At 34.2% G+C, this 23692-nt stretch overlaps 1 protein-coding gene across 4 annotated transcripts in view; it reads left to right on the top strand.

The window, feature by feature from the left end:
- TRPS1 (transcriptional repressor GATA binding 1) overlaps nt 1–23692 on the top strand; it is a 262329-nt gene that overhangs the window by 70482 nt on the left and 168155 nt on the right. For all 4 annotated transcript variants that reach the window (XM_017868850.1, XM_017868849.1, XM_017868851.1 and 1 more), the window contains exon 5: nt 12026–12629. In XM_017868850.1, the coding sequence (XP_017724339.1) occupies nt 12026–12629 (604 nt within the window). The remainder of the gene's footprint in view (nt 1–12025; nt 12630–23692) is intronic.

A 23692-nucleotide genomic window follows, 5' to 3' on the forward strand; every position in this document is an offset into this window, starting at 1 on the left:
ATAATGGGTAATAGGTGCAGCAAACCACCATGGCACGTGTATACCTATGTAACAAACCTGCACGTTCTGCACATGTACTCCAGAACTTAAAGTAAAATTAAAAAAAAAAACCAAGATCACCAAAAAATTAACAAATAACATTGTTTTAATTGAGAAATATTAACTCTTCAAACTTAAAACATATGGATTGATTAAACTACATATTAGACAATTAAAGAGAGCAAATGAATTAATCAGAATGAGGCATTAGACAGAATAAGAGAGAGAAAAGAGATGCAAAATATCAATGACATATAGCAAGATGTGGAATATAATGAGCTCTTCTAACATGCATCTAATGAGTGTCCCAGAAGAAAGAAAATATAGCGAATAGAGAGTAGGTAATCAGTATTTGAGGAGAAAATGGAAAACGATTTTCTAGAACTAATGAAAGACATAAATACTCAGATACAAAGAAGCGTAGCATACACTAAACAGGATGATGTATACAAATAAATTCAGTTACACACACATGAAACAAAAGTGAGAATGCCAAGGCAGAGACATCCTTGAGAGCAGCTGTAGACTAACAAGAAACAAACTACTCAGAAAAGACATTTAGGTTGACAGACTTTTTATTAGCAACAATGGAAACTGGAGGAAAGAGGAATATTTTTCAGAGTTTTGAAAAAACATCAAATAGTCAACCTTGTATTATGTGACCATCAAAACTATCTCCCAAGAATAAGAGCAAACCAGAGACATTTTCTGATAAGTGAAGACCAGGGAAACATCTGAGCAAATCTAAACAAACATTGCCTGTCTCATTTATGTAGTTAAAAAAGGAACAGACTAGGTGGGGCACAGTGGCTCACACCTGTAATCCCAGTATGTGGGAAGCCAAGGCTTGAACCCAGGAGTTTGAGATCAGCCTGGGCAGCATACCAAGATCTCATCTATCTATCTATCTATCTATCTATCTATCTATCTATCTATCTATCTATCTAATCTATCTATCTATCTATCTAAAAAAAAAAAATCTGAGTATAGTGGTGATTACCTGTGGTCCCAGCTACTCAGGCACTGACATGGAGGGATCACTTAAGCCCAGGAGGTCGAGGCCCAGTGAGCCATGATCATGCCACTGACCTGGGCGACAAAGACTAAGGTGAGTTAGTGAGCTAGGACTTTGTTATATATACTTGGAAAAATTTAAGGATAACTAATGAAAGAATAGGAAATAAATGCATAACTTCCAAAACTACAGAGGAGAAAAAAAATGGAATAATGAAATAAAGAACACCCATAAAATTCAATTAACTTTTTAAGAAAAGGTGAGAAAATATGTGGGAAAAGTTAGACATATAGACATTTTAAAGTAAAATCTACAAAAATTGCTGATATCAAAAGTCTTAACATGTGTGTGTTAAACATTTCTGCTGAAAAGATATCAGATGATATTTAAAAAATTGTAACTATATCCTGCATACTGGATATACATCTGAAACATAAGTCTCTGGATGTTCAAAGGAAGAGAATAGACTTAGTTATATCAGCAAATATAAACTAAAGGAAAATTGAGGTATCTTTATTAATCTCATACAATTTTAAGATTTTATTACAAACAGCATATGGAGGAAAGAAGGGATCACTGCATAATAAGAGGTTTGACTTCTTCAGAAGATACACTGGTTCTAAATACATAACATGTAAATACAAATAAGTAAAGCAAAAAGTGATCGAGGAACTACAGGGAACACATGACACACCACAATCACAATGATAAAGTTTTAAGAGAACTCCTTGTTAAAAGTTAAGCACAAAACATTTTTCAAAATGGAAAATATTTGAACAACAAATTATCAAACCTGATTTAATAAAAATATACAAATTCTGTACCAAACAATTAGAGAATGTACGTGCTTTTAAAGCACATATAGAGCAGTTATAAAACTGAGACAATATATTAAGTCAAAAGAAATTACATTTCAAAAGCAGTATCTCATAGCATATATCCTTTGACTCAGTGCAATGAAATTAGACCTCAGTAACAAAAAGCTAAGGATTGATAAAGTTATACAGGGCCAATTCTAACCAAATAAAAAAAGAGAGATTATTAATCTCAGAAAACATAGATTTTAAAATAAAACACCTTATAAGGGATAGAAGTGGTTGGAACATACTACTTTGGAAGGCAAATTTGGCAAAATTTGGCAATATCAGATGTTCATATTCCCAGTGACTACATAATTTTACTTTTCAGAAGAAAACCTTTTGCATGGGTTTGCTAGGAAACATGTGCAAAAATGTTCATAATTGCATTTTTTAGAAAGAACAACCAAAACAAAGTCAGTCCAAAATAAAAACAGGAGAAAACTCTGATTGTCTTTCCAAAAAAGATTAATTTATTTGTAGAATTTTCAAGCAGTGGAATGTTTTACAGTAGTGAATTTAGTAAATGACAAGTGACTACAACATAAATGAATCTTAATTTTGACTGAATAAAAACAGATGATAAAGACAAGTCACATTGGGATAGTTTTTTATATAAATTCAAAAGATAACAAAATAAAACCACATACAAATATTCATGTTATATGTATATGATATACATATGAATATCATATGCATGTATACATATACATATATGTATATGCATGTATAAATACATCTGATATATACACATACATACATCTGATGTATACACATACCTATATATGTATGTATAAATACATATGACATGCACACGTATATATGTATGTATAAATATATATACACATACATGTATATATGTATAAATACATATGATATATACACACATGTATATATGTATGTATGCATACATATATGTATATATGAGATACTCATGTATATCATATACATATATTCCACTGTACCATAAATAGTACTTTCTTTATCATATGTAATCATATCTATATGCATTTGAATCTCTTCCTCTTTCCACACAGATAGATCTCAATTTATGTAAAATCACATTCTATGATTCTGTAATGAGTTCAGTTTTTAATTTGTTTGCAAACTTAGATGTCAATGAATATGTGTGTGTGTATTTATTTGTATGTCACTAACATACATTGTACAACTTTAAAATAAAAAAATGAGGCATCAATTCTCATCACTGCTCATGTAGATTAAATATATGAATTAATGATCAATCTCGCTGTTAAAGAACTTACTATTAAAGAACTGCCACAGACTCAGTAATATAATTATTGTCTAGTACAAATATTAAAATGTTCATTGTTGGCTGAAATGCGGAAAACCGCACACATATTTTGGTAGTGTATGCAATGACAAGACTCTGTGTGTTAAGAGATTTACGAATGCATTTAAAAATTTTTAAACAGTGCTTCAACTTTCAGACATCAAATAGGTAAACTCAGTCTGAAAGCGCTGACATTGGTTGCAGTAGGTGGTCAAATTAATTTAGGTCCTGCTCAGTCTCTATCTCACAAAAACTCCGTGAAAGAATATGGACTGCGTACTTTGCTGATTCTGAAGAAGGGATTTTTATGATAATCATTTAATTATCAACGTATCTAAAAATTCCAAGTATACAGTGAGTTAATACAGAATTTCTAAAAGGCTGAGGGTCTTCATGGTTACATTTAAATTTGTATATGTTATGTGTCATATTTAAAAAAAAAAAACCTAATAAATCAGTTGTTTGTAATACCTTGAAATAGGCATGATAGTTCAATTAGAAAATACCTATTGTGAGACAAAAAGTTACCCAGGATATTACAGTTCACCAAAAAACAAACAAGCAAACAAAACCTCACAAAGACATTACCTTTATTTGTATACATTATTTATTAGGAATTTCAGAACTAATGCTTCTGAATACTATGCAAGAATAGTTACCAAGTCTTGGAATAAAATACATTTTAGCCACAGTTTCAATTCCATTTTCATTTGTATAAATAATTTCCTATTCCTTATTTACTTTCTATTTTGTAGAAAGACTTGTCTTTCTATGTGAACATTTTATAGGGAACATTTGCCTTTTAAAGGGGATCCTAAGTTTGATTTTTAAGGTATGGTGTTACTAGTATTTTTTCTACTACTTGAAGATATAAGCACTTCATTCCATCTCCCCAAAAGCCAGTTACTGTTACTGAGCAAATCCTAATCAGATTATTTCAACTTAAAAATGCAGGATGAGTAAACAGCATAATTATTTTCATCCAGAATTTCAATTTATCTTGGATTATCTTCTGTAGACTGTTTCTCCTCTTTTAACTATTTTATAGTTCTCAAGGATTGACCTAATAATCCATCTGTAATTCTGTTTTTGTCTTTGTTCCTGCCACTGTTTTCTCATTTTTCATTTTACAGTGTCAGTAATGCCACATGCCACTTGCTGTTGACATTTATACCAACAATGCATATATTACAAAAATGACTTTGTTAGATTTCAGACTTACTTGAACTACATTTAAACTTAAGTATTTGAATCACCTTCCTTTTCCCCACTTCTGTGATAATTTATCTGTAGTTGTTTGATTCTGTAATAACCAAAAAATACCTCTAAAAGTCTGATCAATTAGTATTTATGATTTATTCATTTACTTGGATGCCTCATTTAGTCATTGAAGAATAAAAACTGTGGTTTAAATTATTCATTGATTGTCTTTAAGATTTAAAAAAATATTGAAAGTAATATACTGTTATTTAGTAAAAAGAGCTCTTCAAATGATGACATAAATCTCAAGTTAACATTTAAAAGAAAAAAACAAGGCATCCCTCAGAGCTGTACTTCACATACACTGTGGGTTGGTTTATTATAAAAATAAAAATATTATCAGAGTGTAGTAAAGGAGTAGCATCTTTTAGCTGATTTCTTTCTAGAAGCATTCCTCAATGCTTTATGAATTATGAAAATAATTCATAATATTCTCTACTAATGAATGAAATACTACTATTGTGAATAAAGGCTACTGTGCATTGAAACATGGAAGGATAAAAATGCTTTTTTATGGCACATGAAAATTCTATAAAGTAGAATAAGGAATAACACTTATTTTTTCACAGAGGTTCTAAGTCACTTGAGTTAAATACAAATTTGATATTTTTAGGCAACTTGATGTCGTTTGCCTAGAGAGAAAGCATGATTTAGTTCTTTAATCAAAATTTCTTTGACTTGTCTCCACATTGTCGAATATTGTATGGGACACAGTGACATTTTATAAAAGCATGTCCCAAATATTTTATGCAGCATACACTAAAACATTCATTTATTATCTGAAATTTAAATTGAACTGAGCATTCTGTGTTTTATGTGATGACCTTATGCTTATGCTAAGGAGATCTGTAAAACGACATCTTTTTCCTCAGATGATATGAAGAAAGTGTTTGCTATCAGTGTGGCAGGAGGATATAGCATTTAAATTAATGCAAAGCATATATTTGTAAAAATTTGAAATTAGTTTGGCTTAATGTACCCAGAAGTTTTAGAAGTTTTTAGCTAATGAAGAGTTTATTCATAGGATCACTCAAAATATGCCATCTGTAAAATATCACTGTACATCTTAATATTTCTCCACTGCTTTGTGACCCTACATATTAAATCCAGCATCCTGAACGTCCAGAGCTGTGATTGTCCATTTCTTTGTTATTAAGCAGATACTTACTGTCTATTTGGATGTTTTGTGATGAGGGGAATCAATAGATGTGTGAGCTTTGGTTTCAACCTTAGGGTAATTACATATAACTGTAAAGTGAGGTATACATGATTTTAATCAAATACCATCTGTGATGAAAAAAACTGAAGAGGAATACAAGGATTTAGAGTAATGAGGAAGACACTAAATTTCTTCTTGGATCGAATCATTTGGGAAGTCTTTATGGATGAGGGGGTGGTTAAGTTGGGTCTTGAGAAATAGAGGAAAAATTTCCTGAATGTCTTTGAAGTTTTCATGTTAATGCTGATGAAAAGAAAATGCGTTTAGTAGGTTGGAGGAGGATCCACATTAATGTACTTTCACAATGACTAAACTTTTATTCTTGAGAAAAGTTTCCTTTTACTGGGGTTTATTATAATCTAGTCTTATGATTTGGAAGTGTGACATTATATTGAAGATCTTGTCAGTTATTATTGAGAGAATAATACATGTCAGAGAATATGCTTAAATCTTTTAGGTACTGATTCCTGAACAACCATTGCTTTAACTATCAAATAACGTACATGAAACAGTAACCATAGACAAGAGCAAAAGTATTCTATTTTGCCTTCAATATTTTTATGTTAATTAACTCATCTGTGTTTCCGCTTCTTTATCTGCAAAGTGGGGTGGAAATATATACTTCGTGTTATTGCTGCGGGCAATATATGTAAATGGCCTAGCACTAAAGAATATTTAAAGACAATCTCCAAACAGTGATAAAGAAAAAATGAATTGGGATTATTCCTGACAATTTTGTGCTTGTAGTTTATTTTATACAGCTGTGAGTGTTGACTCAGTAGGTGTATGTGACTTAAGAATGATAACAATGTTGCCATTCATAAAAATATTCTTCTTGGACCTCAGTATGGTGGTGCATGCCTTGCATCCCAGCTACTCAGGAGGCTGAGGTGGGAGGATCCCTTGAGCTCAGGAGTTCAAGGCCAGCCTGGGCAACATAGTGAGACCTCGTCTCTTAAAAAAAATCATTTGGGAATGTTCTGAAAGTGCCGAGTATAAACAGGTATATTAAAAGTACACTCCAAGCCAACACACTTCTCATGAGTTATTTATGACCATAGTTGCGTGATTCTTGCTACTCAAGATGTGATCTGGGGACCAACAGCATTGGCATCATCTAGGAGTTTGTAAGAAATACAGAATAGTATCAGGGTCTGGGAAAATTTGAAATAAATGAAGAAATACGGAATATTAGATCCTGCCCTAGTCTTCCAGTATCAGAATATGAATTTGAATGAAATCCCCAGGTGATTTTTACACATTAGTTTGAGAAGCATTGGTCTAGATTTTAGCATAGGTTATTGAAAAGTTTATATTGCTCCAGGCTTTTGACAGTAATGTTGTCTTTTTAATATATTTTTTGTCATTCATTTAGGTCTGAGAATATAAGGAGAAAGGAGTTGTTCAAGTCTCAAGAGCACTTTGTAGCAGATTGCCTTTTCTGCTTCACCTAGTGGTGTTCAATAGCCTGAAAGATTGAGCAGTTTAGCAGTTTACTGCTTAAATGTCAAGTTTTACTCTTTTTTCATTAATAGTAGTAAGACCCAGAATCTTAAGATTCTGAATAACAATAATTGTAAGGTCATTGCAAGGTCATTGCCTGTATTTTATTAAAGCCTTGGGAGTTAGGAGATGTCTTGTGCGTTTATTCATTAAGTTGCTTAGAGCCATGATGTAGCTAGTAATACAGTTTATGGGTACTGGTCCCTGCATTGGTGTCATTTGAGGACTTTGCTGAAGTTTAACATTTAGATTCTCAGATTATGCCCAGGATATTCTGGTTCAGTGGGACAAGGAAGACTTGGAATCTCTATTGCTGAGAAAGAAACTCTTCGGGTTGCAATGCTGCCCAGCCTGTTTTGCAAACCATTGCGGTAGTCAGTTTCTTTTTTCTCTCTTAGAAGACCTTTTCCATCCCTTGTGTTTTCATTTGGCATATCATCAGTAGTTTACATTTATATACAATTAGAAAGGTAGGCAGTGGAAAATAGAAAAATAAACGTTGTTCTGGGAATTTGAAGCCCTGTGTTCTTGGCTTGATATAGACGAAATGGGCAAGGCACTCTTTCTCCATTTTACTATCTGTGAAATGGGCCATATACTTCAGTGGAACGTGAGAGCCTGTAGACATGAGTGCTTTGAACTTTCAAAAGAAGTGTGAATTGAGCTTGTTTTTACAACGTTGTAATATCCTTCCTGTTAAAATGTGTTTTCCTTTTCTACATAAAACCTGGTTCTCACGGAAAACTTACCCCTGCACTTTCTGTTTCCTTTGTACTTTATACCTATCCCCACTATTCTCTGTGTTCCTACAGCTCTCCAGCACCTGTACCATGGGCGGTTTTGCCTAGGTCGGTTGGTTCACGAGGTCCTCTCTGGGCAGATCAGAGCAGCTCCTGCTGAGACATGCCAGGAGTCAGGGAGTTTTCCTTTGGGACAGGAACTTCAAACTAGAAAACCTAGAAGACTCAGACACCTTGTCTCAGGGTGTGATACCCTGTAATGAACTCATGTTTTGGGCAGGGACCTAGGACCTTGTATATTTGGGAGGAAGTACTAGTTAAATAATAGATGAAGATGATGTAACTTCAATATCTGATTCTGCAATCTAGAAATATTTTTAATCGACCCCTATCCCTTCATCTTTATTCAGAATTAGTAGATGCTGAAGCAACATAATCTTAATTACTTAGGTATATTCCTAGATATGCCATGTTCTAAACAACTTTTAATGAATACATTCATAAAACATCCTTACTTCCCAAGGTTTTAATAAAACACAGGTAATGCCCTTACTGTCTTTGTTATTTAGAATTTGAAGATACTGGCTCTGACTGCTATTAATGAAAACAGAGTAAAGCTAGTGAAAGGCTAAACTGCTCATTCTTCCATGTCATTGAATGCTGTCAGATGAAGCAGAAAAGCATAGACTATATTCTACGGGGCCATGTCCTAAAGCAAAGGATCTTCTAGGACATACACTTGGTTTTAAAAATACATATATATTTTTGTAGTGGTTGAGGTACATGGGGGAATGGCAAAGAATGATACCAAATCATCAGTTTGTAAGTTTAAACTCTTGCAGAAACAGTACAGAATGTGGATTCACAGGGAACAGAGGGGCTTTATTTAATTTTAGGATTTATACTGATTAACTCTCATTTACTTCCTTAATATACACAAGAACCCTATCAAGAGACAACTTTATTTTCATTTTGCAGATGAGGAAACTGAGAGAGGTTCAGTAAATTATTCAAAGTGACTTACATTGTAAAATACAGAGCCAAAGTTTGAAGCTTAAGCGTTCTCCTTAAGAGTCTACACTCTTACATGTGGTTGGTTGTTTCACCAGTAAGAACTAAGAGACTACTGTTTGAAAATAATTTTGCTGTGTGGTCCACAAGAATTTTGTATTTCTTTTCATATATGTTGATCATTTCTCCTTCTTGTCATCCTGGTATTTACAGTCTTAATATCTTGAAACAGAATCACTATAATCCTTTGGCACTTTGTCACTGGATTTACCAGTTTTGGTAGAAGTGTCAGTGGTAATTTATAGTCTTAGTTTATAGGCATGGATCTCTTTAGAGATTTCAAGCAGAGATCTCACCGTGTCAAGGAACCACAAATATGCTAAAGTAGACAGTGAGTCCATTCTAACCATCTTGGGGTGAAAATTAATCATGGTTTGCTAAGTGCTTTCAAAAGTTTTTGTTGTTGTTGTTGTTGTTAATTTCCATGACTCAATATACTGTGTAGAATATATTCAGTAGGGTAATTTTGGATTTATGTGTTTATCTCCCATTAGGTTAAACTAGAATGTGTGTGGTTTTTTTGTTGTTTCTGTTTTGTTTGAGGTGGAGTCTCGCTCTGTCGCCCAGGTTGAAGCGCAGTGTCACGATCTCGGCTCACTGCAACCTCCGCCTCCCAGGTTCAAGTAATTCTTCTCCCTCAGCCTCCCAAGTAGCTGGGATTACAGGCTCCTTTCACCACACCCAGCTAGTTTTTGTGTTTTTATTAGAGATGGGATTTCACAGTGTTGGTCAGGCTGGTCTCGAACTTCTGACCTCAGGTGATCTGCCCGCCTCTGCCTCCCAAGTGCTGGGATTACAGGCGTGAGCCACCGGTCCCTGGCTAGAATGTGGTTTTGATAAGAAGCTTTTGTAGATGAGATCCACAGAGGTTCTAGGTCCTAGATTTTAGGTATTGTCTATTGTCTTTTGTATTCTTAGTCCTGTTTTTGAATTTTCTGGCCTTGACATTGGTGGCAAGATTGTTTCTCTTGGTCATAACCATCTTCACATTAAAGGTTAGGCTATTTTCACTTGAGGAAATTAATTTTACTATTGTGCTTTTATGGTCAATTCATCCTCCCACTGTTTGTCATTTGTTGTATTTATCTTTACTACTTAATGAAAAAAATAGGAGAAAAGATTGGAAACAATTTTCTGTAAAAAGTAAATATCCATATTTACTCGACAAAATGTAAGCTCTTGTGTGCTACATTAAGCACTCTCAACAAACACCTGAGATTTTGTTACATGTTTTATACCTTTGAATTTTGCTTCCATAAAATAGGAACATTCTTTTGGAATTTCAGCCATCTGACATGTCTTATAAAGAAATGAAGTTATTGATAAACATTACAGCCCCCAAGTAATTAAAACATGCAGCTGAGCACCTACTCCCCAGCTGATTGCCTTCCTTTACCTTTGAAGAGATCTCCTGTCCCTACCATGACCTACAGAGCTCTAGGTAACCCTTCAAGCTTGTCAGTTGACATTCTTCCTATCGTTTATTCCTCTAAAACCACAATGTCCTCTTTTCAGTGTCTCAGACTTGCTAGAACGTGGCTTCCTTTCCCCTTCCTCATCCTCCACGGATAGCTTCTTTTCACCCTTTGATTTCATGTATCTCCCTCAGAAAGTCCTTCCTAATTACCTGCGCAGCCCTTGACACCAATTACCATCCATTTCATTCTTAGTACCTGTCACACTTTGTCCTTACAGACTTATAGTCATGTGAAACTTCCTGTCTAGTCTCTCCTGACTAGACTCTAGGCACCAGGTGGGCAAAGGCTTTCTATCTTTTATTCACCAATGTGTACCCAGTGCCTGGCAAAGAAATATTTTGATGATTATCAAAAATTACATATATGAGTACATAACTTGTATCTTACAGCTTAAAGTAATATCTCGCAAAATTTATTTTGTTACTTTAAGTTGGTAATTCATAGCAAGATATATCAGGGAAGTAGAAAGTGTTTCCCCGGTATTTATTTAGAAAGCCATACATAGCTTTTATAGTTAAACAAAATATACCTTATTCCACATCACTTGTGTATCTTTTGGGTATGCTTTTTACAGTGCAATACTTCTGTTCTTCTGTGTTAATCAAATATTTGTCCTAATATAGCAGTTACTGTTCTCTTTTTAACAGCAGAAGATGGTAGGGGATTTGATAATAAAATCGTCTTGTTTTATGCCATTTAAAAAGAAAACACACACACACCCCTTTTAATGAATATATTTGTAAAGTCTCTGTTAAGATGTTTGACACTCAACAGACACTCAATTTCTTGAATGTGTATATGTTCTCATAGATGGATAGACTTTGTTTCAAGAAAAATCATGCGTTATATGTACATCTTATTTTCTAGAGTTTAGATCAGTCAGCAATATTTTATTCACTAAATGGATTTAAATTTGATGACTGAAAATAACACTTTATTTCTTTTTTCAAATCATTTCATAATTTGATAATGATTTATTATTTTATATTTAAATTTAGTTCCTTTTAATATATTGAAAAGCTATACAAAGCACTTCAGCATTAGAAATTGAAGTGTATCTACAGGGGGGAAATCCTCAATTTAGTTTAAATAACAGAAAGTGAAAAGGGCATTTGAAATCAGGTGTGAAAACATAAGAATAGTGAGTTAAATAATATAATTAATGATTATCCATCAGGGTAAAATGCATCTATCAAGGTAAAATGAACAGAGTGGGGCATTTAATAATAATGCAAACTAACCAGTTTTAATGCTAATCACCTGGAATGTATGCGCCCAAGCACGAGCAGCGTGCGTGCGTGTGTGCATGGTGTGTGTGTGTCTGTGTGTCTGTGTTATAGCTATTACTGCTAATATAACAAGGGAACTTTATATAGAACTGAAAATGCCAGTTAATTACATTCCAGTTTTTGGGTGTTAAGAATATTGTAGTTCTTTCTACCTACTACATTGCATGAGTAGGTAGAAAATTCAGGTGCTTAAAGGCTATTAAAAATAAAACAACCCTCCAGAACGCTGTCTTTGCAATAACTGTTTTCTTCTTCTCCAGGAGAGCACACAGCTGCTACAAATGCCGTCAGTGCAGTTTTACAGCTGCTGATACTCAGTCACTACTGGAGCACTTCAACACTGTTCACTGCCAGGAACAGGACATCACTACAGCCAACGGCGAAGAGGACGGTCATGCCATATCCACCATCAAGGAGGAGCCCAAAATTGACTTCAAGGTCTACAATCTGCTCACTCCAGACTCTAAAATGGGAGAGCCAGTTTCTGAGAGTGTGGTGAAGAGAGAGAAGCTGGAGGAGAAGGACGGGCTCAAAGAGAAAGTTTGGACCGAGAGTTCCAGTGATGACCTTCGCAGCGTGACTTGGAGAGGGGCAGACATCCTGCGGGGCAGTCCGTCATACACCCAAGCAAGCCTGGGGCTGCTGACGCCTGTGTCCGGCACCCAAGAGCAGACAAAGACTCTAAGGGATAGCCCCAATGTGGAAGCTGCCCATCTGGCGCGACCTATTTATGGCTTGGCTGTGGAAACCAAGGGATTCCTGCAGGGGGTGCCAGCTGGCGGAGAGAAGTCTGGGGCCCTCCCCCAGCAGTATCCTGCATCGGGAGAAAACAAGCCCAAGGATGAATCCCAGTCCCTGTTACGGGTAGGAAGGTTTCATTTTTAAATAATTCATTTGTTTTGAAGGGCAAAAGGAGGAACACACATTCTTTCTATATGGGATTGTGTTGTGTGTGAAGTGAAACTTAATGATCTGTCTCAATCTGGGGATTTAGACTCCTAAGGCCAAAGTGGCAGCAAGTAGCTCATGTGTGTTTGTGTGTGCTGTGCACTTACTTGATACAGTGTTAGGCAGTCACTTGTTTGTCTTTGCTCTTAGCTCAGATTGAATGTTGGTTAATCATTCCTGGTGACTATGCAAAACAACAAGGCCATATTTGGAGAAGGGAGGTTTAGAATCCCAGAAGGATGTACATCTGTTACGTTGAAATAACTAAATGACTTTTAAATTTTAAGCTGCTATGACAGTATATGGTTAATAAGGAAGTCAGAAGCGATTTAAATCACTAAGAATGTAATGTCCTTGATGAGATGTTGATACAAAAATACAGTTTTTTAAAACCCACGATATAATTATGTACAAATGACAATGCTCGCTGTTGTCAAGTTGCCAACAAGAGGGGGAAGAATGAGAAAAGCCTAAATGTGAATAGTGTGCAAAGCGGCCAAAGAAGAGTGCCATGCATTTGATATGAACAGGATCTTTTAGGGGGAAAGACCTAGTTCCATGTGGATAAAGAAAACAAAACCTCTGAGTAAGGTAAGATCCTCGATTGCTCTCTTCATACTCTGTAGACTCAGCGTTGTTAAAAAAAAAATTTAGATTTTGAAAATTCATGAGCTCCCAATAAGTAGTAGTTGCTCAATGCCTGACACACCACCTCTTGGACATTTTACCTTAACTCTGAAAGTTTTGAGCTTTTCTGGATGATTTTGAAGCTTTGTTTGTGCATAGAAGGTAGGATCAGAAACTAGCTAACCTTTACAAAAGATCCAGTTAGGAAATAGAATTCCATTAGCCCCGTGCTTTGACCTGCGGGTCATAGACCAGTCAGTTCTCTCTGGATGTATACTGGGAAGAAAAATTGCTCTTCCCAATGTCTGCTTGGCTGCTCTGCTCTCATTTCCTGCAGATTCTCTGAAGCCTATCTGTGCTTCTCAGTATTCTCTAGCGGAGTTGAAAAACGCCCCTTAGAGGTGCACAGTTAATTATAAAAGCTGTTACCTTTCCTATCTGTAGTCATGCCCTGGAGCTAAGAGAAGGGCTTGAATACAGAAGAGGAGATGCCCCCTGTACAGAGAGAAACAAAGAATCCTTCCTGGAGGGAAGAAGCAAGTTTATTATGAGTAACTTCGGAAAAAAGAGAAACAGTTTCTGTGCCCTTCAAGAGGGGGTTCAATTTAGGGAACTCCCTTCCAGTGAATATACATGGAGCTGCATTTTTATAATTGTCAATATTTGTTGTTTTCTCAGCATGTCATTACTCCTCTGGCCTCAAGTGACTTACGGCCTCTGGTTATAAGGCAGGAATGAAATGTCCTATGTTTCATTACATTCATACTGCATTTTCAGAGTATGGTATATTTGGGGGCCTTATATCTGTATCACTAGAACCCCTTTCCTTCCTTTTTCCACTTAAAGTTGTTTTCATCCATGACATCTTCATTTGACGCCATATTGTTTGACTGTTTCTGGAATATTACCTTTTCTGCCATTATTTATGTAGTCTAAGACTTTGAAATGACAATTTATTAAGCAATGGTATAAGAAACCTGAGTGTAGTGCTTGCATTTTTTCAGCAAGATGGAGATGATAATACTTTTCTAAAAAATTGTTTTTCTCAGTTCCTTCACTTCCTTAAATCCCTGATTTCAAGTTCTATTGCATCATTTTAACCGCCTTTTCAGTTCCTCCACATTAGCTGCTGAAGTAGGAAACCTTCAGCAAGAGACTCCTTAGCTATGTTCTACAATAATAGCCAAATTCCAACCCTATGATTTATTATCTTCAAAGGCTGTAATCTACTAAATTTCAGAGATCTGATAAAATTACATTAATATATACATATACATGCATATGCATATATAAAAGGAAGAGCATCGAATCATTCTGTGGTTGTAATAAAATTTAAATCTTTTAAGATTAACATTTTATATTTGAATAGTGCTTTTGGAAATCACCAATTTTATTGGATATTTGGAATAGGAAGGGTAGCCAATTTAATTTATAGTGCAACATTTAGGTTATTAGCTGTATATGAAATTTTCAGTGTTTACATATCTTAGATGATGTGCTTTTCAAGACACCTAACAGAATTAAGAAACAGCCCATTCTGATTATGAATTTGACACAAATTCTACTTTGGTGGTATTGGTATTCCCAAATTATCATAGCGAATACATACCTCTAATTCATTACCCTGCCAGTGGTAGAAAAAAAAAAAGCAGAATTCTGAGGTCATGTTTACTAAAGGCAAAAAAAAAAAGTACTTGAAGTTTGTAGTTGCAGAGGCATAGTTATTACTGAAGATGTCCTGTAATAATTTAAAATATACCATAGAAATAGACAAATATAATTTACATGTTTTGAACAAAAATTAGAGTAGTATATAAATATGCCTACAGAATGCATATTTATATATTTTAAACAATAAAATAGAACTCGAAAGTAACTACTTTACAATTATTTGGAAATTGTAAGCAATTTAAGGGATGTAAACTATCAGATTTAAAAAGTACCTGTTAAATTAAATAATTTATTCCACATAGCATTGATAGAGCAAGTGTATTAATACATTTATATATCCAGTTTCTAATACTAAAGTAAAACTTAACCATTTAAAAATACTATGCAGAGTGATATCACGAGTTAAGTATGGAAAACTTGCACAACAGAAAATGTTGATTTAATATAGTTCAATACTATGCTGGTAAATATTTAACATTTTAAAATAAAAGGCTGAATGTAGTTAGAATTGTGTTACAAAGCACATAATTAAATGTTGCTTTCAGCATATTAGTCTTTCTGATAACTTTTTTTTTTTTACTGGTTTTAGCAATGAAAGTTTGCTGTACTCCTCAAAGTGAGGAAGGAAATACAAGAATCACAAGAAGAGCTAAAATTTCGAAATGTTCTCTTCATTAACATTACTGATTTTCTCCTTTTTTTGGCCTAGGCAGGGTCAGTGTTTGGCTTAAGTTTTGTGTTCAATATGATATCATTTATGTGTATTTTTATTTAGTGAATGTTTATATTTTTCCCTTGTTATTAGTATGAAGTTGATCTTGATATAAAATTTTAAGTTGCATGTGCCTCTTTGTTGACTACTGTGCTTTGAGTATGACAGAAGGCACATTGCCATAAACTTGATCTTATAAATTACTCTAGTAAAACTAGACTTTATGTTGCATATTAATCACACAATATTTCTACAAAATTTTTGAGTCTTTTCTTGTATTAGTAGGAAGAAGTATTAGGGCCTTTAGAATCTTTGCTACAAATAGTCTCAGCTTATATGACAACTTTAATTTATTATCTTAACATTTCTAGAATAGATCTTATAAAACATAAATCACCTCGTGAAAGTGGTCACCAACATTTGCTAATAATATTTTGAAAACTCAGTGTTTTTTAGATTTACGGTTTAGGTCTGTGAAGAGGTTAGCATGTTTAAAATTACCTGTGCTAAAAGTATAAGTAAATTATTTTATATATTCCAATAGATGTTTCTTAACCATTTTAAACTAAGTAGTGTAGTATAGTCAGCATTCATGTAAAGTTGTCTACTTTTCTGACAAGTTTTTTTTTATGATGCACATCTACACAAAGGTTTTTATTTTTTAGATAAACTTATGCAGATGCAACTGTATTAATCTTATTGTTCCCTGAATAAGAAATTCTGGATTTTATTTTGTAATGGAATTTTAGATTGGATATTCCATTGCAGAAAATTTGGCTTTTATCTGATAACTATATGAATAAGGATCCAAAATTGATCATTAAATTTCACAAAAAAATTAACCAACATCGTATAGTTTTTCATTTGTTAATAAAATACAGAAGTACAGTTAAGCTTATTGGGTTAATCTTTAGGGGGAGCTCATGGCAAATCAACATTCAGGTAAATTCCTCCATGTTATTTGCCAAAACAGAATGTTCCAGATAACTCATAGCTCAGATTCTTCCGTAGGTTCAAATGCTGTAGTCATTAGAGCACTTTTTTCTTGTACCTAGAGGAAAGATAAATCTCCTTGAGATTGATCTTGGTTTCCAGTTTAAATTTATTTAGGAAAGTCTGTCAGTTGTAACATCTACATTTTGTGCTGCTTGGCTTCAGCAAAGATGCTCAACCACGGGCCTGGGGAGTTGAGTTCCAAATTCTGGAAGTTGAGTTCCAGCTTGAGCCACTGACTTTCAAAGGAAGGGCCTCCCGGGATCTCCGTTCATTTGTTGCTTGGAGAGGATCATACTGCCTGCCACCCTCACAGGAGTGTTGTGCAGCTTAGTTAATTAACATTTGTCAGGCCATTTGAGATCCTCAGATGCAGAGTGCTAGATAAGTGGAAATAGTCTGATTATTTGTTCATTTTGTAAGTGTGATACCAGGACAGTACAATGCGAATGTTATTTCCCCTTTTCTTCAGCAGCGTTAAATTTATAGTTTAAAGATTGTTGATACCGGACAGACTATTGAGATGCAAAAATGTTCTTTTGGGGACAGTCCGTTGGCAGCCAAACAGACGTTTAAACAAGTGACAATGTTGAATGCCTTTACAACCACTGACAGAAGACTGCAGGAGCTTTTTTTTAACTAAAGATGGTCTGAAGTGAAAAGTGATATTAATTGTTTTGCTTCATATTTAATTAACATGAAAGCAAAATTCCAGTTTTCATAGAGGTAGCACTGACTTAACATAATGTTTGTGGATGTAACTGTTTTCTCACCCGATTGGAACTTTTTACTTGTGCATAAAGTACCAAAGAGATCAGACTGTATCAGGAAAAATGGGAAGTATATACCTCTCTAAAAACTGGTTATGAAGCCGTGACTTTAGGCACTGTTGGTAGTTTCTCTTTAGGTAGCAGTTGATATTCTCTTTGCCTGAGAGTAAAATAAATAATTAAAAATTATTGACTATATGCAGAGATGAGGAATCCTTGCACATGTCTGTGCTTCTGTGCTATATAGATGTATTTCTGTTGACATCTATTTGAAAAATATATGATTTAAATTCAAATATGTTTCAGTTGAGATTTAACAAATACAATCCATGTATCAAATTCATTATGTGTAACACCGAACATGACAATTCTGTTTTACCATGTAAAATTTAAGTAGCTTTTTCTTGTTTATTGATTATTCATCTTTTACATTTATATACCATCTTTGATAGTAGAAAACAACTAAAACTAATTCCATAGGTATAGAAGTTTGGTTTTATTAGTTTGATTAATGAGGTTTTCAAGTAATCTAATTTCTTTTCTATAAGTCTACTTCATTAGCCCACACATTTTTTAAAGCACTTTCTTTTTTTAATGCACACACAATAATTGTACATATTATGGAGAACATAGTGCTGTTGTGATACATATAATGTATGGTGGAAAGATTAGGGTAATTTCCATATCCATCACCTCAACATTTGTAATTTCTTTGTGTTAGGGACATTCACTATTCCAGCTATTTGAAACTACATAATATATTACTATCAACTACAGGCATCCTACAGTGCTACAGAACACTCAAACTTACTCCTCCTGTCTAGCTGTAACTTCATATCCTTCAACAGATCTCTCCCTATTCTCCCTTTCCTCCTACCCTTCCTATTCTCTTATCTTTGTTCTGTTTTTGGTTTCTACGAGATCAACTCTTTTTTTTTTTTTTAGCTTCCACATGTAAGTGAGAACATGCAGTGTTTAACTTCCTATTCCAGGCTTATTTCACTTAAAATAATGTCCGCCTGTTCTATTCACATTGCTGCAAATGACAGAATTTCATGCTTTTTTGTGACTGAATATATTCCATTGTATGTATTTACCTCATTTTGTTTATTCATTTATCTGTCGTTGGACACCGAGGCTGATTCCATATCTTGATTATTGTGAATAGTGCTGCAGTGAACATGGGGGACAGGTGTCTCTTTGATATACTAATTTCCTTTCCTTTGGAAAACTACTCAGTAGAGGGATTGCTGGATCATGTATGTAGTTCTGTTTGCGGTTTTTTGAGGAGCCTCCGTACTGTTCTCCATAGTGGCTGCCCTAGTTTACACTCCCACCCACATTAACAACACTTGAAAAACAACAACAACAACGTTTTTGTAACCTAGACTGTTTGTGAGGTCTGGCATAGTTCTGCTGGCCCAGGTTTCTAAAGCAGGTGAAGCAGATGTATCTTAGTGAATTGGACTGTAGGTTTGCAGCCACTGTGAAATGTTATCCTTTAGCACAGTATCTGTTCATTATTTCCTGTATAACTATCTTTCGCTTGGCTTCTCTTTTCCATGGACTGCATGAGTCAGGAGATAACAGGGCCCCCAAAAGGACCCATTGTTGAGCATTCTTAGATGTTGAAAGTGAAGAGTATACAGAAGGTGGCCCAAGTTTCAGGAGCACAGGGCCAGAATAATTCAAAAATGAGGTATGTAGTGTTGATGTGAATCTGGTAATTTTCTGGCAGAGCCCAGTCTGATGGGTCCGTTTTACAGGTCCATTAATACCTAAAATGCCACAACAAAGTTATATTTTGGATTTTTGTGGATTTTGTTGTTCTCACCAAAAAGGTAAATATTGTCTCCATTGTCTCATATATATATATATATATATGAGTATATATATATATATTCTCCCTTCCCTTAGATTCTGTTCAAAAACTTTCCTTGTTTATAGGCAAAGGCATTGATTAGTAGAATGCTCTGCCTGTTAACTCAAGGAAGCTTGGCAAGCTAAGTGCTGCTGTATCTAGTTGTGTTATTTATTAGTTTAAGGAAAGGCAAATTGTTTCACTGATATTTGAAGACACTTTTTCCTTTTGGAGAAGCAATACTATTTACAGATTTTTGTTATGAACTATAATTTACAAATACAAGGAAGTCTGGAACACAACTTTATATCAGTGGTTAGGAGTGAAGCAAAGGAATCTTAGTTTTGTTTTGTTTTTCTGACAACAGCACACTTGTGATAAATTGAGCGTTTGGCATCATTGTTCATCTCAGAATTATTAAATGCCTCTCTCTCACTTGTGATTTTATATGTTAACTTTCTTCTTTTAAAAAATATAGTTTCTTAATTTTGAAGAATTCCTTTGGACATATTAATTAGGAAAAGGATAAACCATTTTCTACCATGGAAATGTATATATGTGTAACATCATGAATAACAAGAAAATGCTAAGTATATACAGGAAAGACATCTATTTTTAAAGGCAAAATACACTTTATAATTTTGCTAACATTAAAAAAGGTAGTGATTATGAATCAAACTTTTATGAGAATTTAGGTACAAAATGGAAAAAATTTTTAAAATAGATTTCTGGTTAAAACAATACTTTGTGTGAAGGAAGTGATAAGATCCCTGGCAACATGATTTATTGAATTGCGTTTGCCTGTAGTGTTACATTTAGTTAAAATTTTTATACAAGACTGATGCTCAATCATAAAAAAAAGTATTGGTAGACAAAGCACATCACATTTCAGGGAATTAACTTTCTGATTGTAGCTATATACATTGGGTGACACAAGAATACCTGTTTGTAGCTATCAAATTCGAATTCTTAATGAGAAAGAAAATCTGGTGAAACTACTTTAAAATAATCGTATAGGAAAGCATTACAAAAAATATTTGGTTAAAATAGAGGGATATTCATAACTGGTTGTCAAGTAATTTAGCATTCAGTTTCTAGGATTAAGCTTACTGCCTTTCCATTAATTTATTAGTGGATGGATTCCTTTCATCTTCACCAGAACTCTTTGAGGTTGAAACTATTATTATCCTCATCATTTAAATGAGTAAACTGAGGCTTGGATATTAAGTATTTTGCCTAGATCACACTGCTCATAATGGCAGAGATTAAATTCTAGCTCTGACAATTCTAGAGTCCCTGCTCATAACCGTTGCTCAATATGGTTTGCTAATAAATACTCGGGTCACTGTCTACAATTTCAGAATTAATTTGTTTCATCTAAGCATACACATTTTTATGTGTGTATGTAGGAAACAAAAAAATAGCTTTTTGAAATTATATAAGTGATACATGCCTATTGCAAAAGAGTTGGATAATACAATACACTGTAAAGAAGATGAAAACCACTCATAAATCCCAACCTATAAATACTTTTGTGTTCATATTTTGGCATCTAATGTATCCTATATGTATATTTAAATATATATTTTATTCAAGTATAGGATTATGTACCTCACTGTTTTATAATTTTCTTTTTTAATTTTTCAGTGTATCGGGGACATCTTTTCTCATCAACGAATACATCCCACAGGGTTCATTTTTGTGCTTCATTATACCATGGAATAGTGACATCCTAGTATGTTTAAGACATTCCCTATTAATGAATATTTAGGCTACTTCCAATTTTAATTATAAAGAACATTTTGAAGGACCTCCTTGTACATATTTTCTGTTGCTTTATCTTCTTTTGGGATAATTTTGTGTAGTATATTTCCAGTTATTTAAATGAGAAAGTACATGATTTATAACAAAAGGTATTTAATGTCCAAGTCACTGTTATCTAAAGGGGTAATTTTTAAGCTATAAAATAATTTGGCTCATAAAAAATGCATGGGGATAATATCCTAGAAATATTTAAGGATTAACTTCTAACTCATAAATTGTCTTATTTAATGATAGATGCAAAAAATTAGGAGAAAAGCAAGTGGCAATTCTGTCACATATGTAGAATACAGTACATGCTCGATACAAGGTAAATAGTATAATAATCTTACCTTATATTGCATATGCAGTGTAGTTTATTCTTTAGAGAAATTGATTTGCAAGAAGAACTCATTTTCTTAAGCAGAGTTGAGTCAAGAGTTTTAATTGAAAACGGTCTACTCAGACTTTACCTTTCTCGGGGGAATAATTTCTCTCTTTTCTCTGCTTTTGCTTTGCCTCTGTGGATGATGCTCCTGCTACTCTTCACAATTTGTCAAACCAGTTTTGAAGTTTTCGCCTTCCCCAGATGTATGTTGGATGTGTGGGTCATGGCATGGGCTTTGAGGGAGTACAAGAGAAAAGAATTGATTTATCTTTTCTTTAAAATAATGGCATCTAATTATCTTTGTTTTTATTTGTTGCTGAAATATATTAAATGCATATTGATTCTGTTAAGTATTTTTCTTTGATAAAGTTGTCAGAATGTCAGAATATTCTTTCTTTCTGTTATTGATGCCTAATATTTCATACATTTGTGAGGTAAACGTGGTTAGTTTTGCAAACATAGAATAAGTAATGGTTAAGTCAGGGTATTTGGGGTATCCATTATCTTAAGTATGTATCAAAATTTCAATGTGCTGGTAACATTTTAAGTCCTCTCTTCTAGCCATTTTGAAATATGCAATATATTGTTGCTAACTATAGAATATTATTACTGTTTTTTATGAAAATTTGAAGGAGCAGGAGCAAGAATACTTTCCGAATAAACATTGCATTTGTGCTGCCTATATGCTACAAATACTGATTCTCAGGCCACTCTTAACCATACATTCATAAAAATATGTATGATGTTATTTCTGAATGTTTGAGACAAACAGGATAAGCCACTCTTCTATATGGAATCTAAAAATGTACAAACACTACGTTTGAAAGATACATTCAATTTACTTAAAAATAATTATTTGCTATTTTTTAAAAAAGGACTCAGTGTGGAACTTTTGAAACAACCTCTTTTGTACATTGAACAATGAAAAAAACTTTACTTGTTACATTTTAGAAGTATATTTGTTTTTAAAAGCATGGTATAATTGAAGGCAGTGCTGGCTATATTTTAGGAGATGCACATATTTGACTTACCTAAATCTTAATGTCAGAAATTGGCTACCCAAAAGTTCCCTGATAATACAGGAAAATCTGTCCTCTTTGCCTGACTTACAAACTCATTCTAAGAAAGTTGGATTTTATTTTATTTATTTTTTTTGACACGGAGTCTTGCTCTGTCTCCCAGGCTGGTGTGCGGTGGCACGATCTTGGCTCACTGCAAGCTCCACCTCCCGTGTTCATGCCATTCTCCTGCCTCAGCCTCCCCAGTAGCTGGGACTACAGGCCCCTGCCACCATGCCCGGCTAATTTTTCATATTTTTAGTAGAGATGGGGTTTCACCGTGTTAGTCAGGATGGTCTCAATCTCCTGGCCTCGTGATCCACCCGCCTCAGCCTCCCAAAGTACTGGGATTACAGGCATAAGCCACAGAAGCAGGCCGAAAGTTGGATGTTTTTAAAGTGTAAATTGTCTGGATGGACAGTCTATGGTCTACAAATTTACTCTCCAGCTAATACACTGTCATAACTTTATGCTGTGTGACTACTGGGTGTTTTTGAGTTTTGAAAATCACAGCTTTCCACAAATTCACATGTGATTTAAATATTTTTGAAGAGTCTAAAATATATACTACCGTTTGAGGTTCCAGTTGGGTTTGGAGGTAGGTAAGCTCCACATTTAACTCTGGCTGTGGTTCAGGCCTGCCTGTATTTTATTTTCTGGTAAAATTAGATGTTATGTTTTCTTTTTGTTCTTCCCTTGTGATGTAGTGGAAAGTGCTCTGGATTGGAGGAAAGGAGGCTTTGTGTTCTAGACTCACTTCATGACTAACTAGCCGCATGACCCTGGGTGAGTCACTCAAGCCTCATACACAGTTTCCTGCTTTGGAAGATTATAGTTTGAAGTATGCAGTTTCTCAAATCTCTTTACAATTGCAGCGTCAAGCAAATCTAGAGTGAAGTGAATTTCCTCTAAAACTTTAAGCATTCAGATCTGTAAATTGATACCTGAGGCAACTTTAAGACAAAAATCTTATATTTTAGACGTAATGATGCTGACGTCCAAAGATACATATATATATATATGTATATATATGAACTACAAATTCTTAAATATGATTTCCAGCCAGTGGCTGAGAATCCATAAGTTATAAGCAGCTGTC

This window comes from Rhinopithecus bieti, unplaced genomic scaffold (assembly GCF_001698545.2).
Source record: "Rhinopithecus bieti isolate Rb0 unplaced genomic scaffold, ASM169854v2 scaffold_4480, whole genome shotgun sequence".
NCBI lineage: Eukaryota > Metazoa > Chordata > Mammalia > Primates > Cercopithecidae > Rhinopithecus > Rhinopithecus bieti.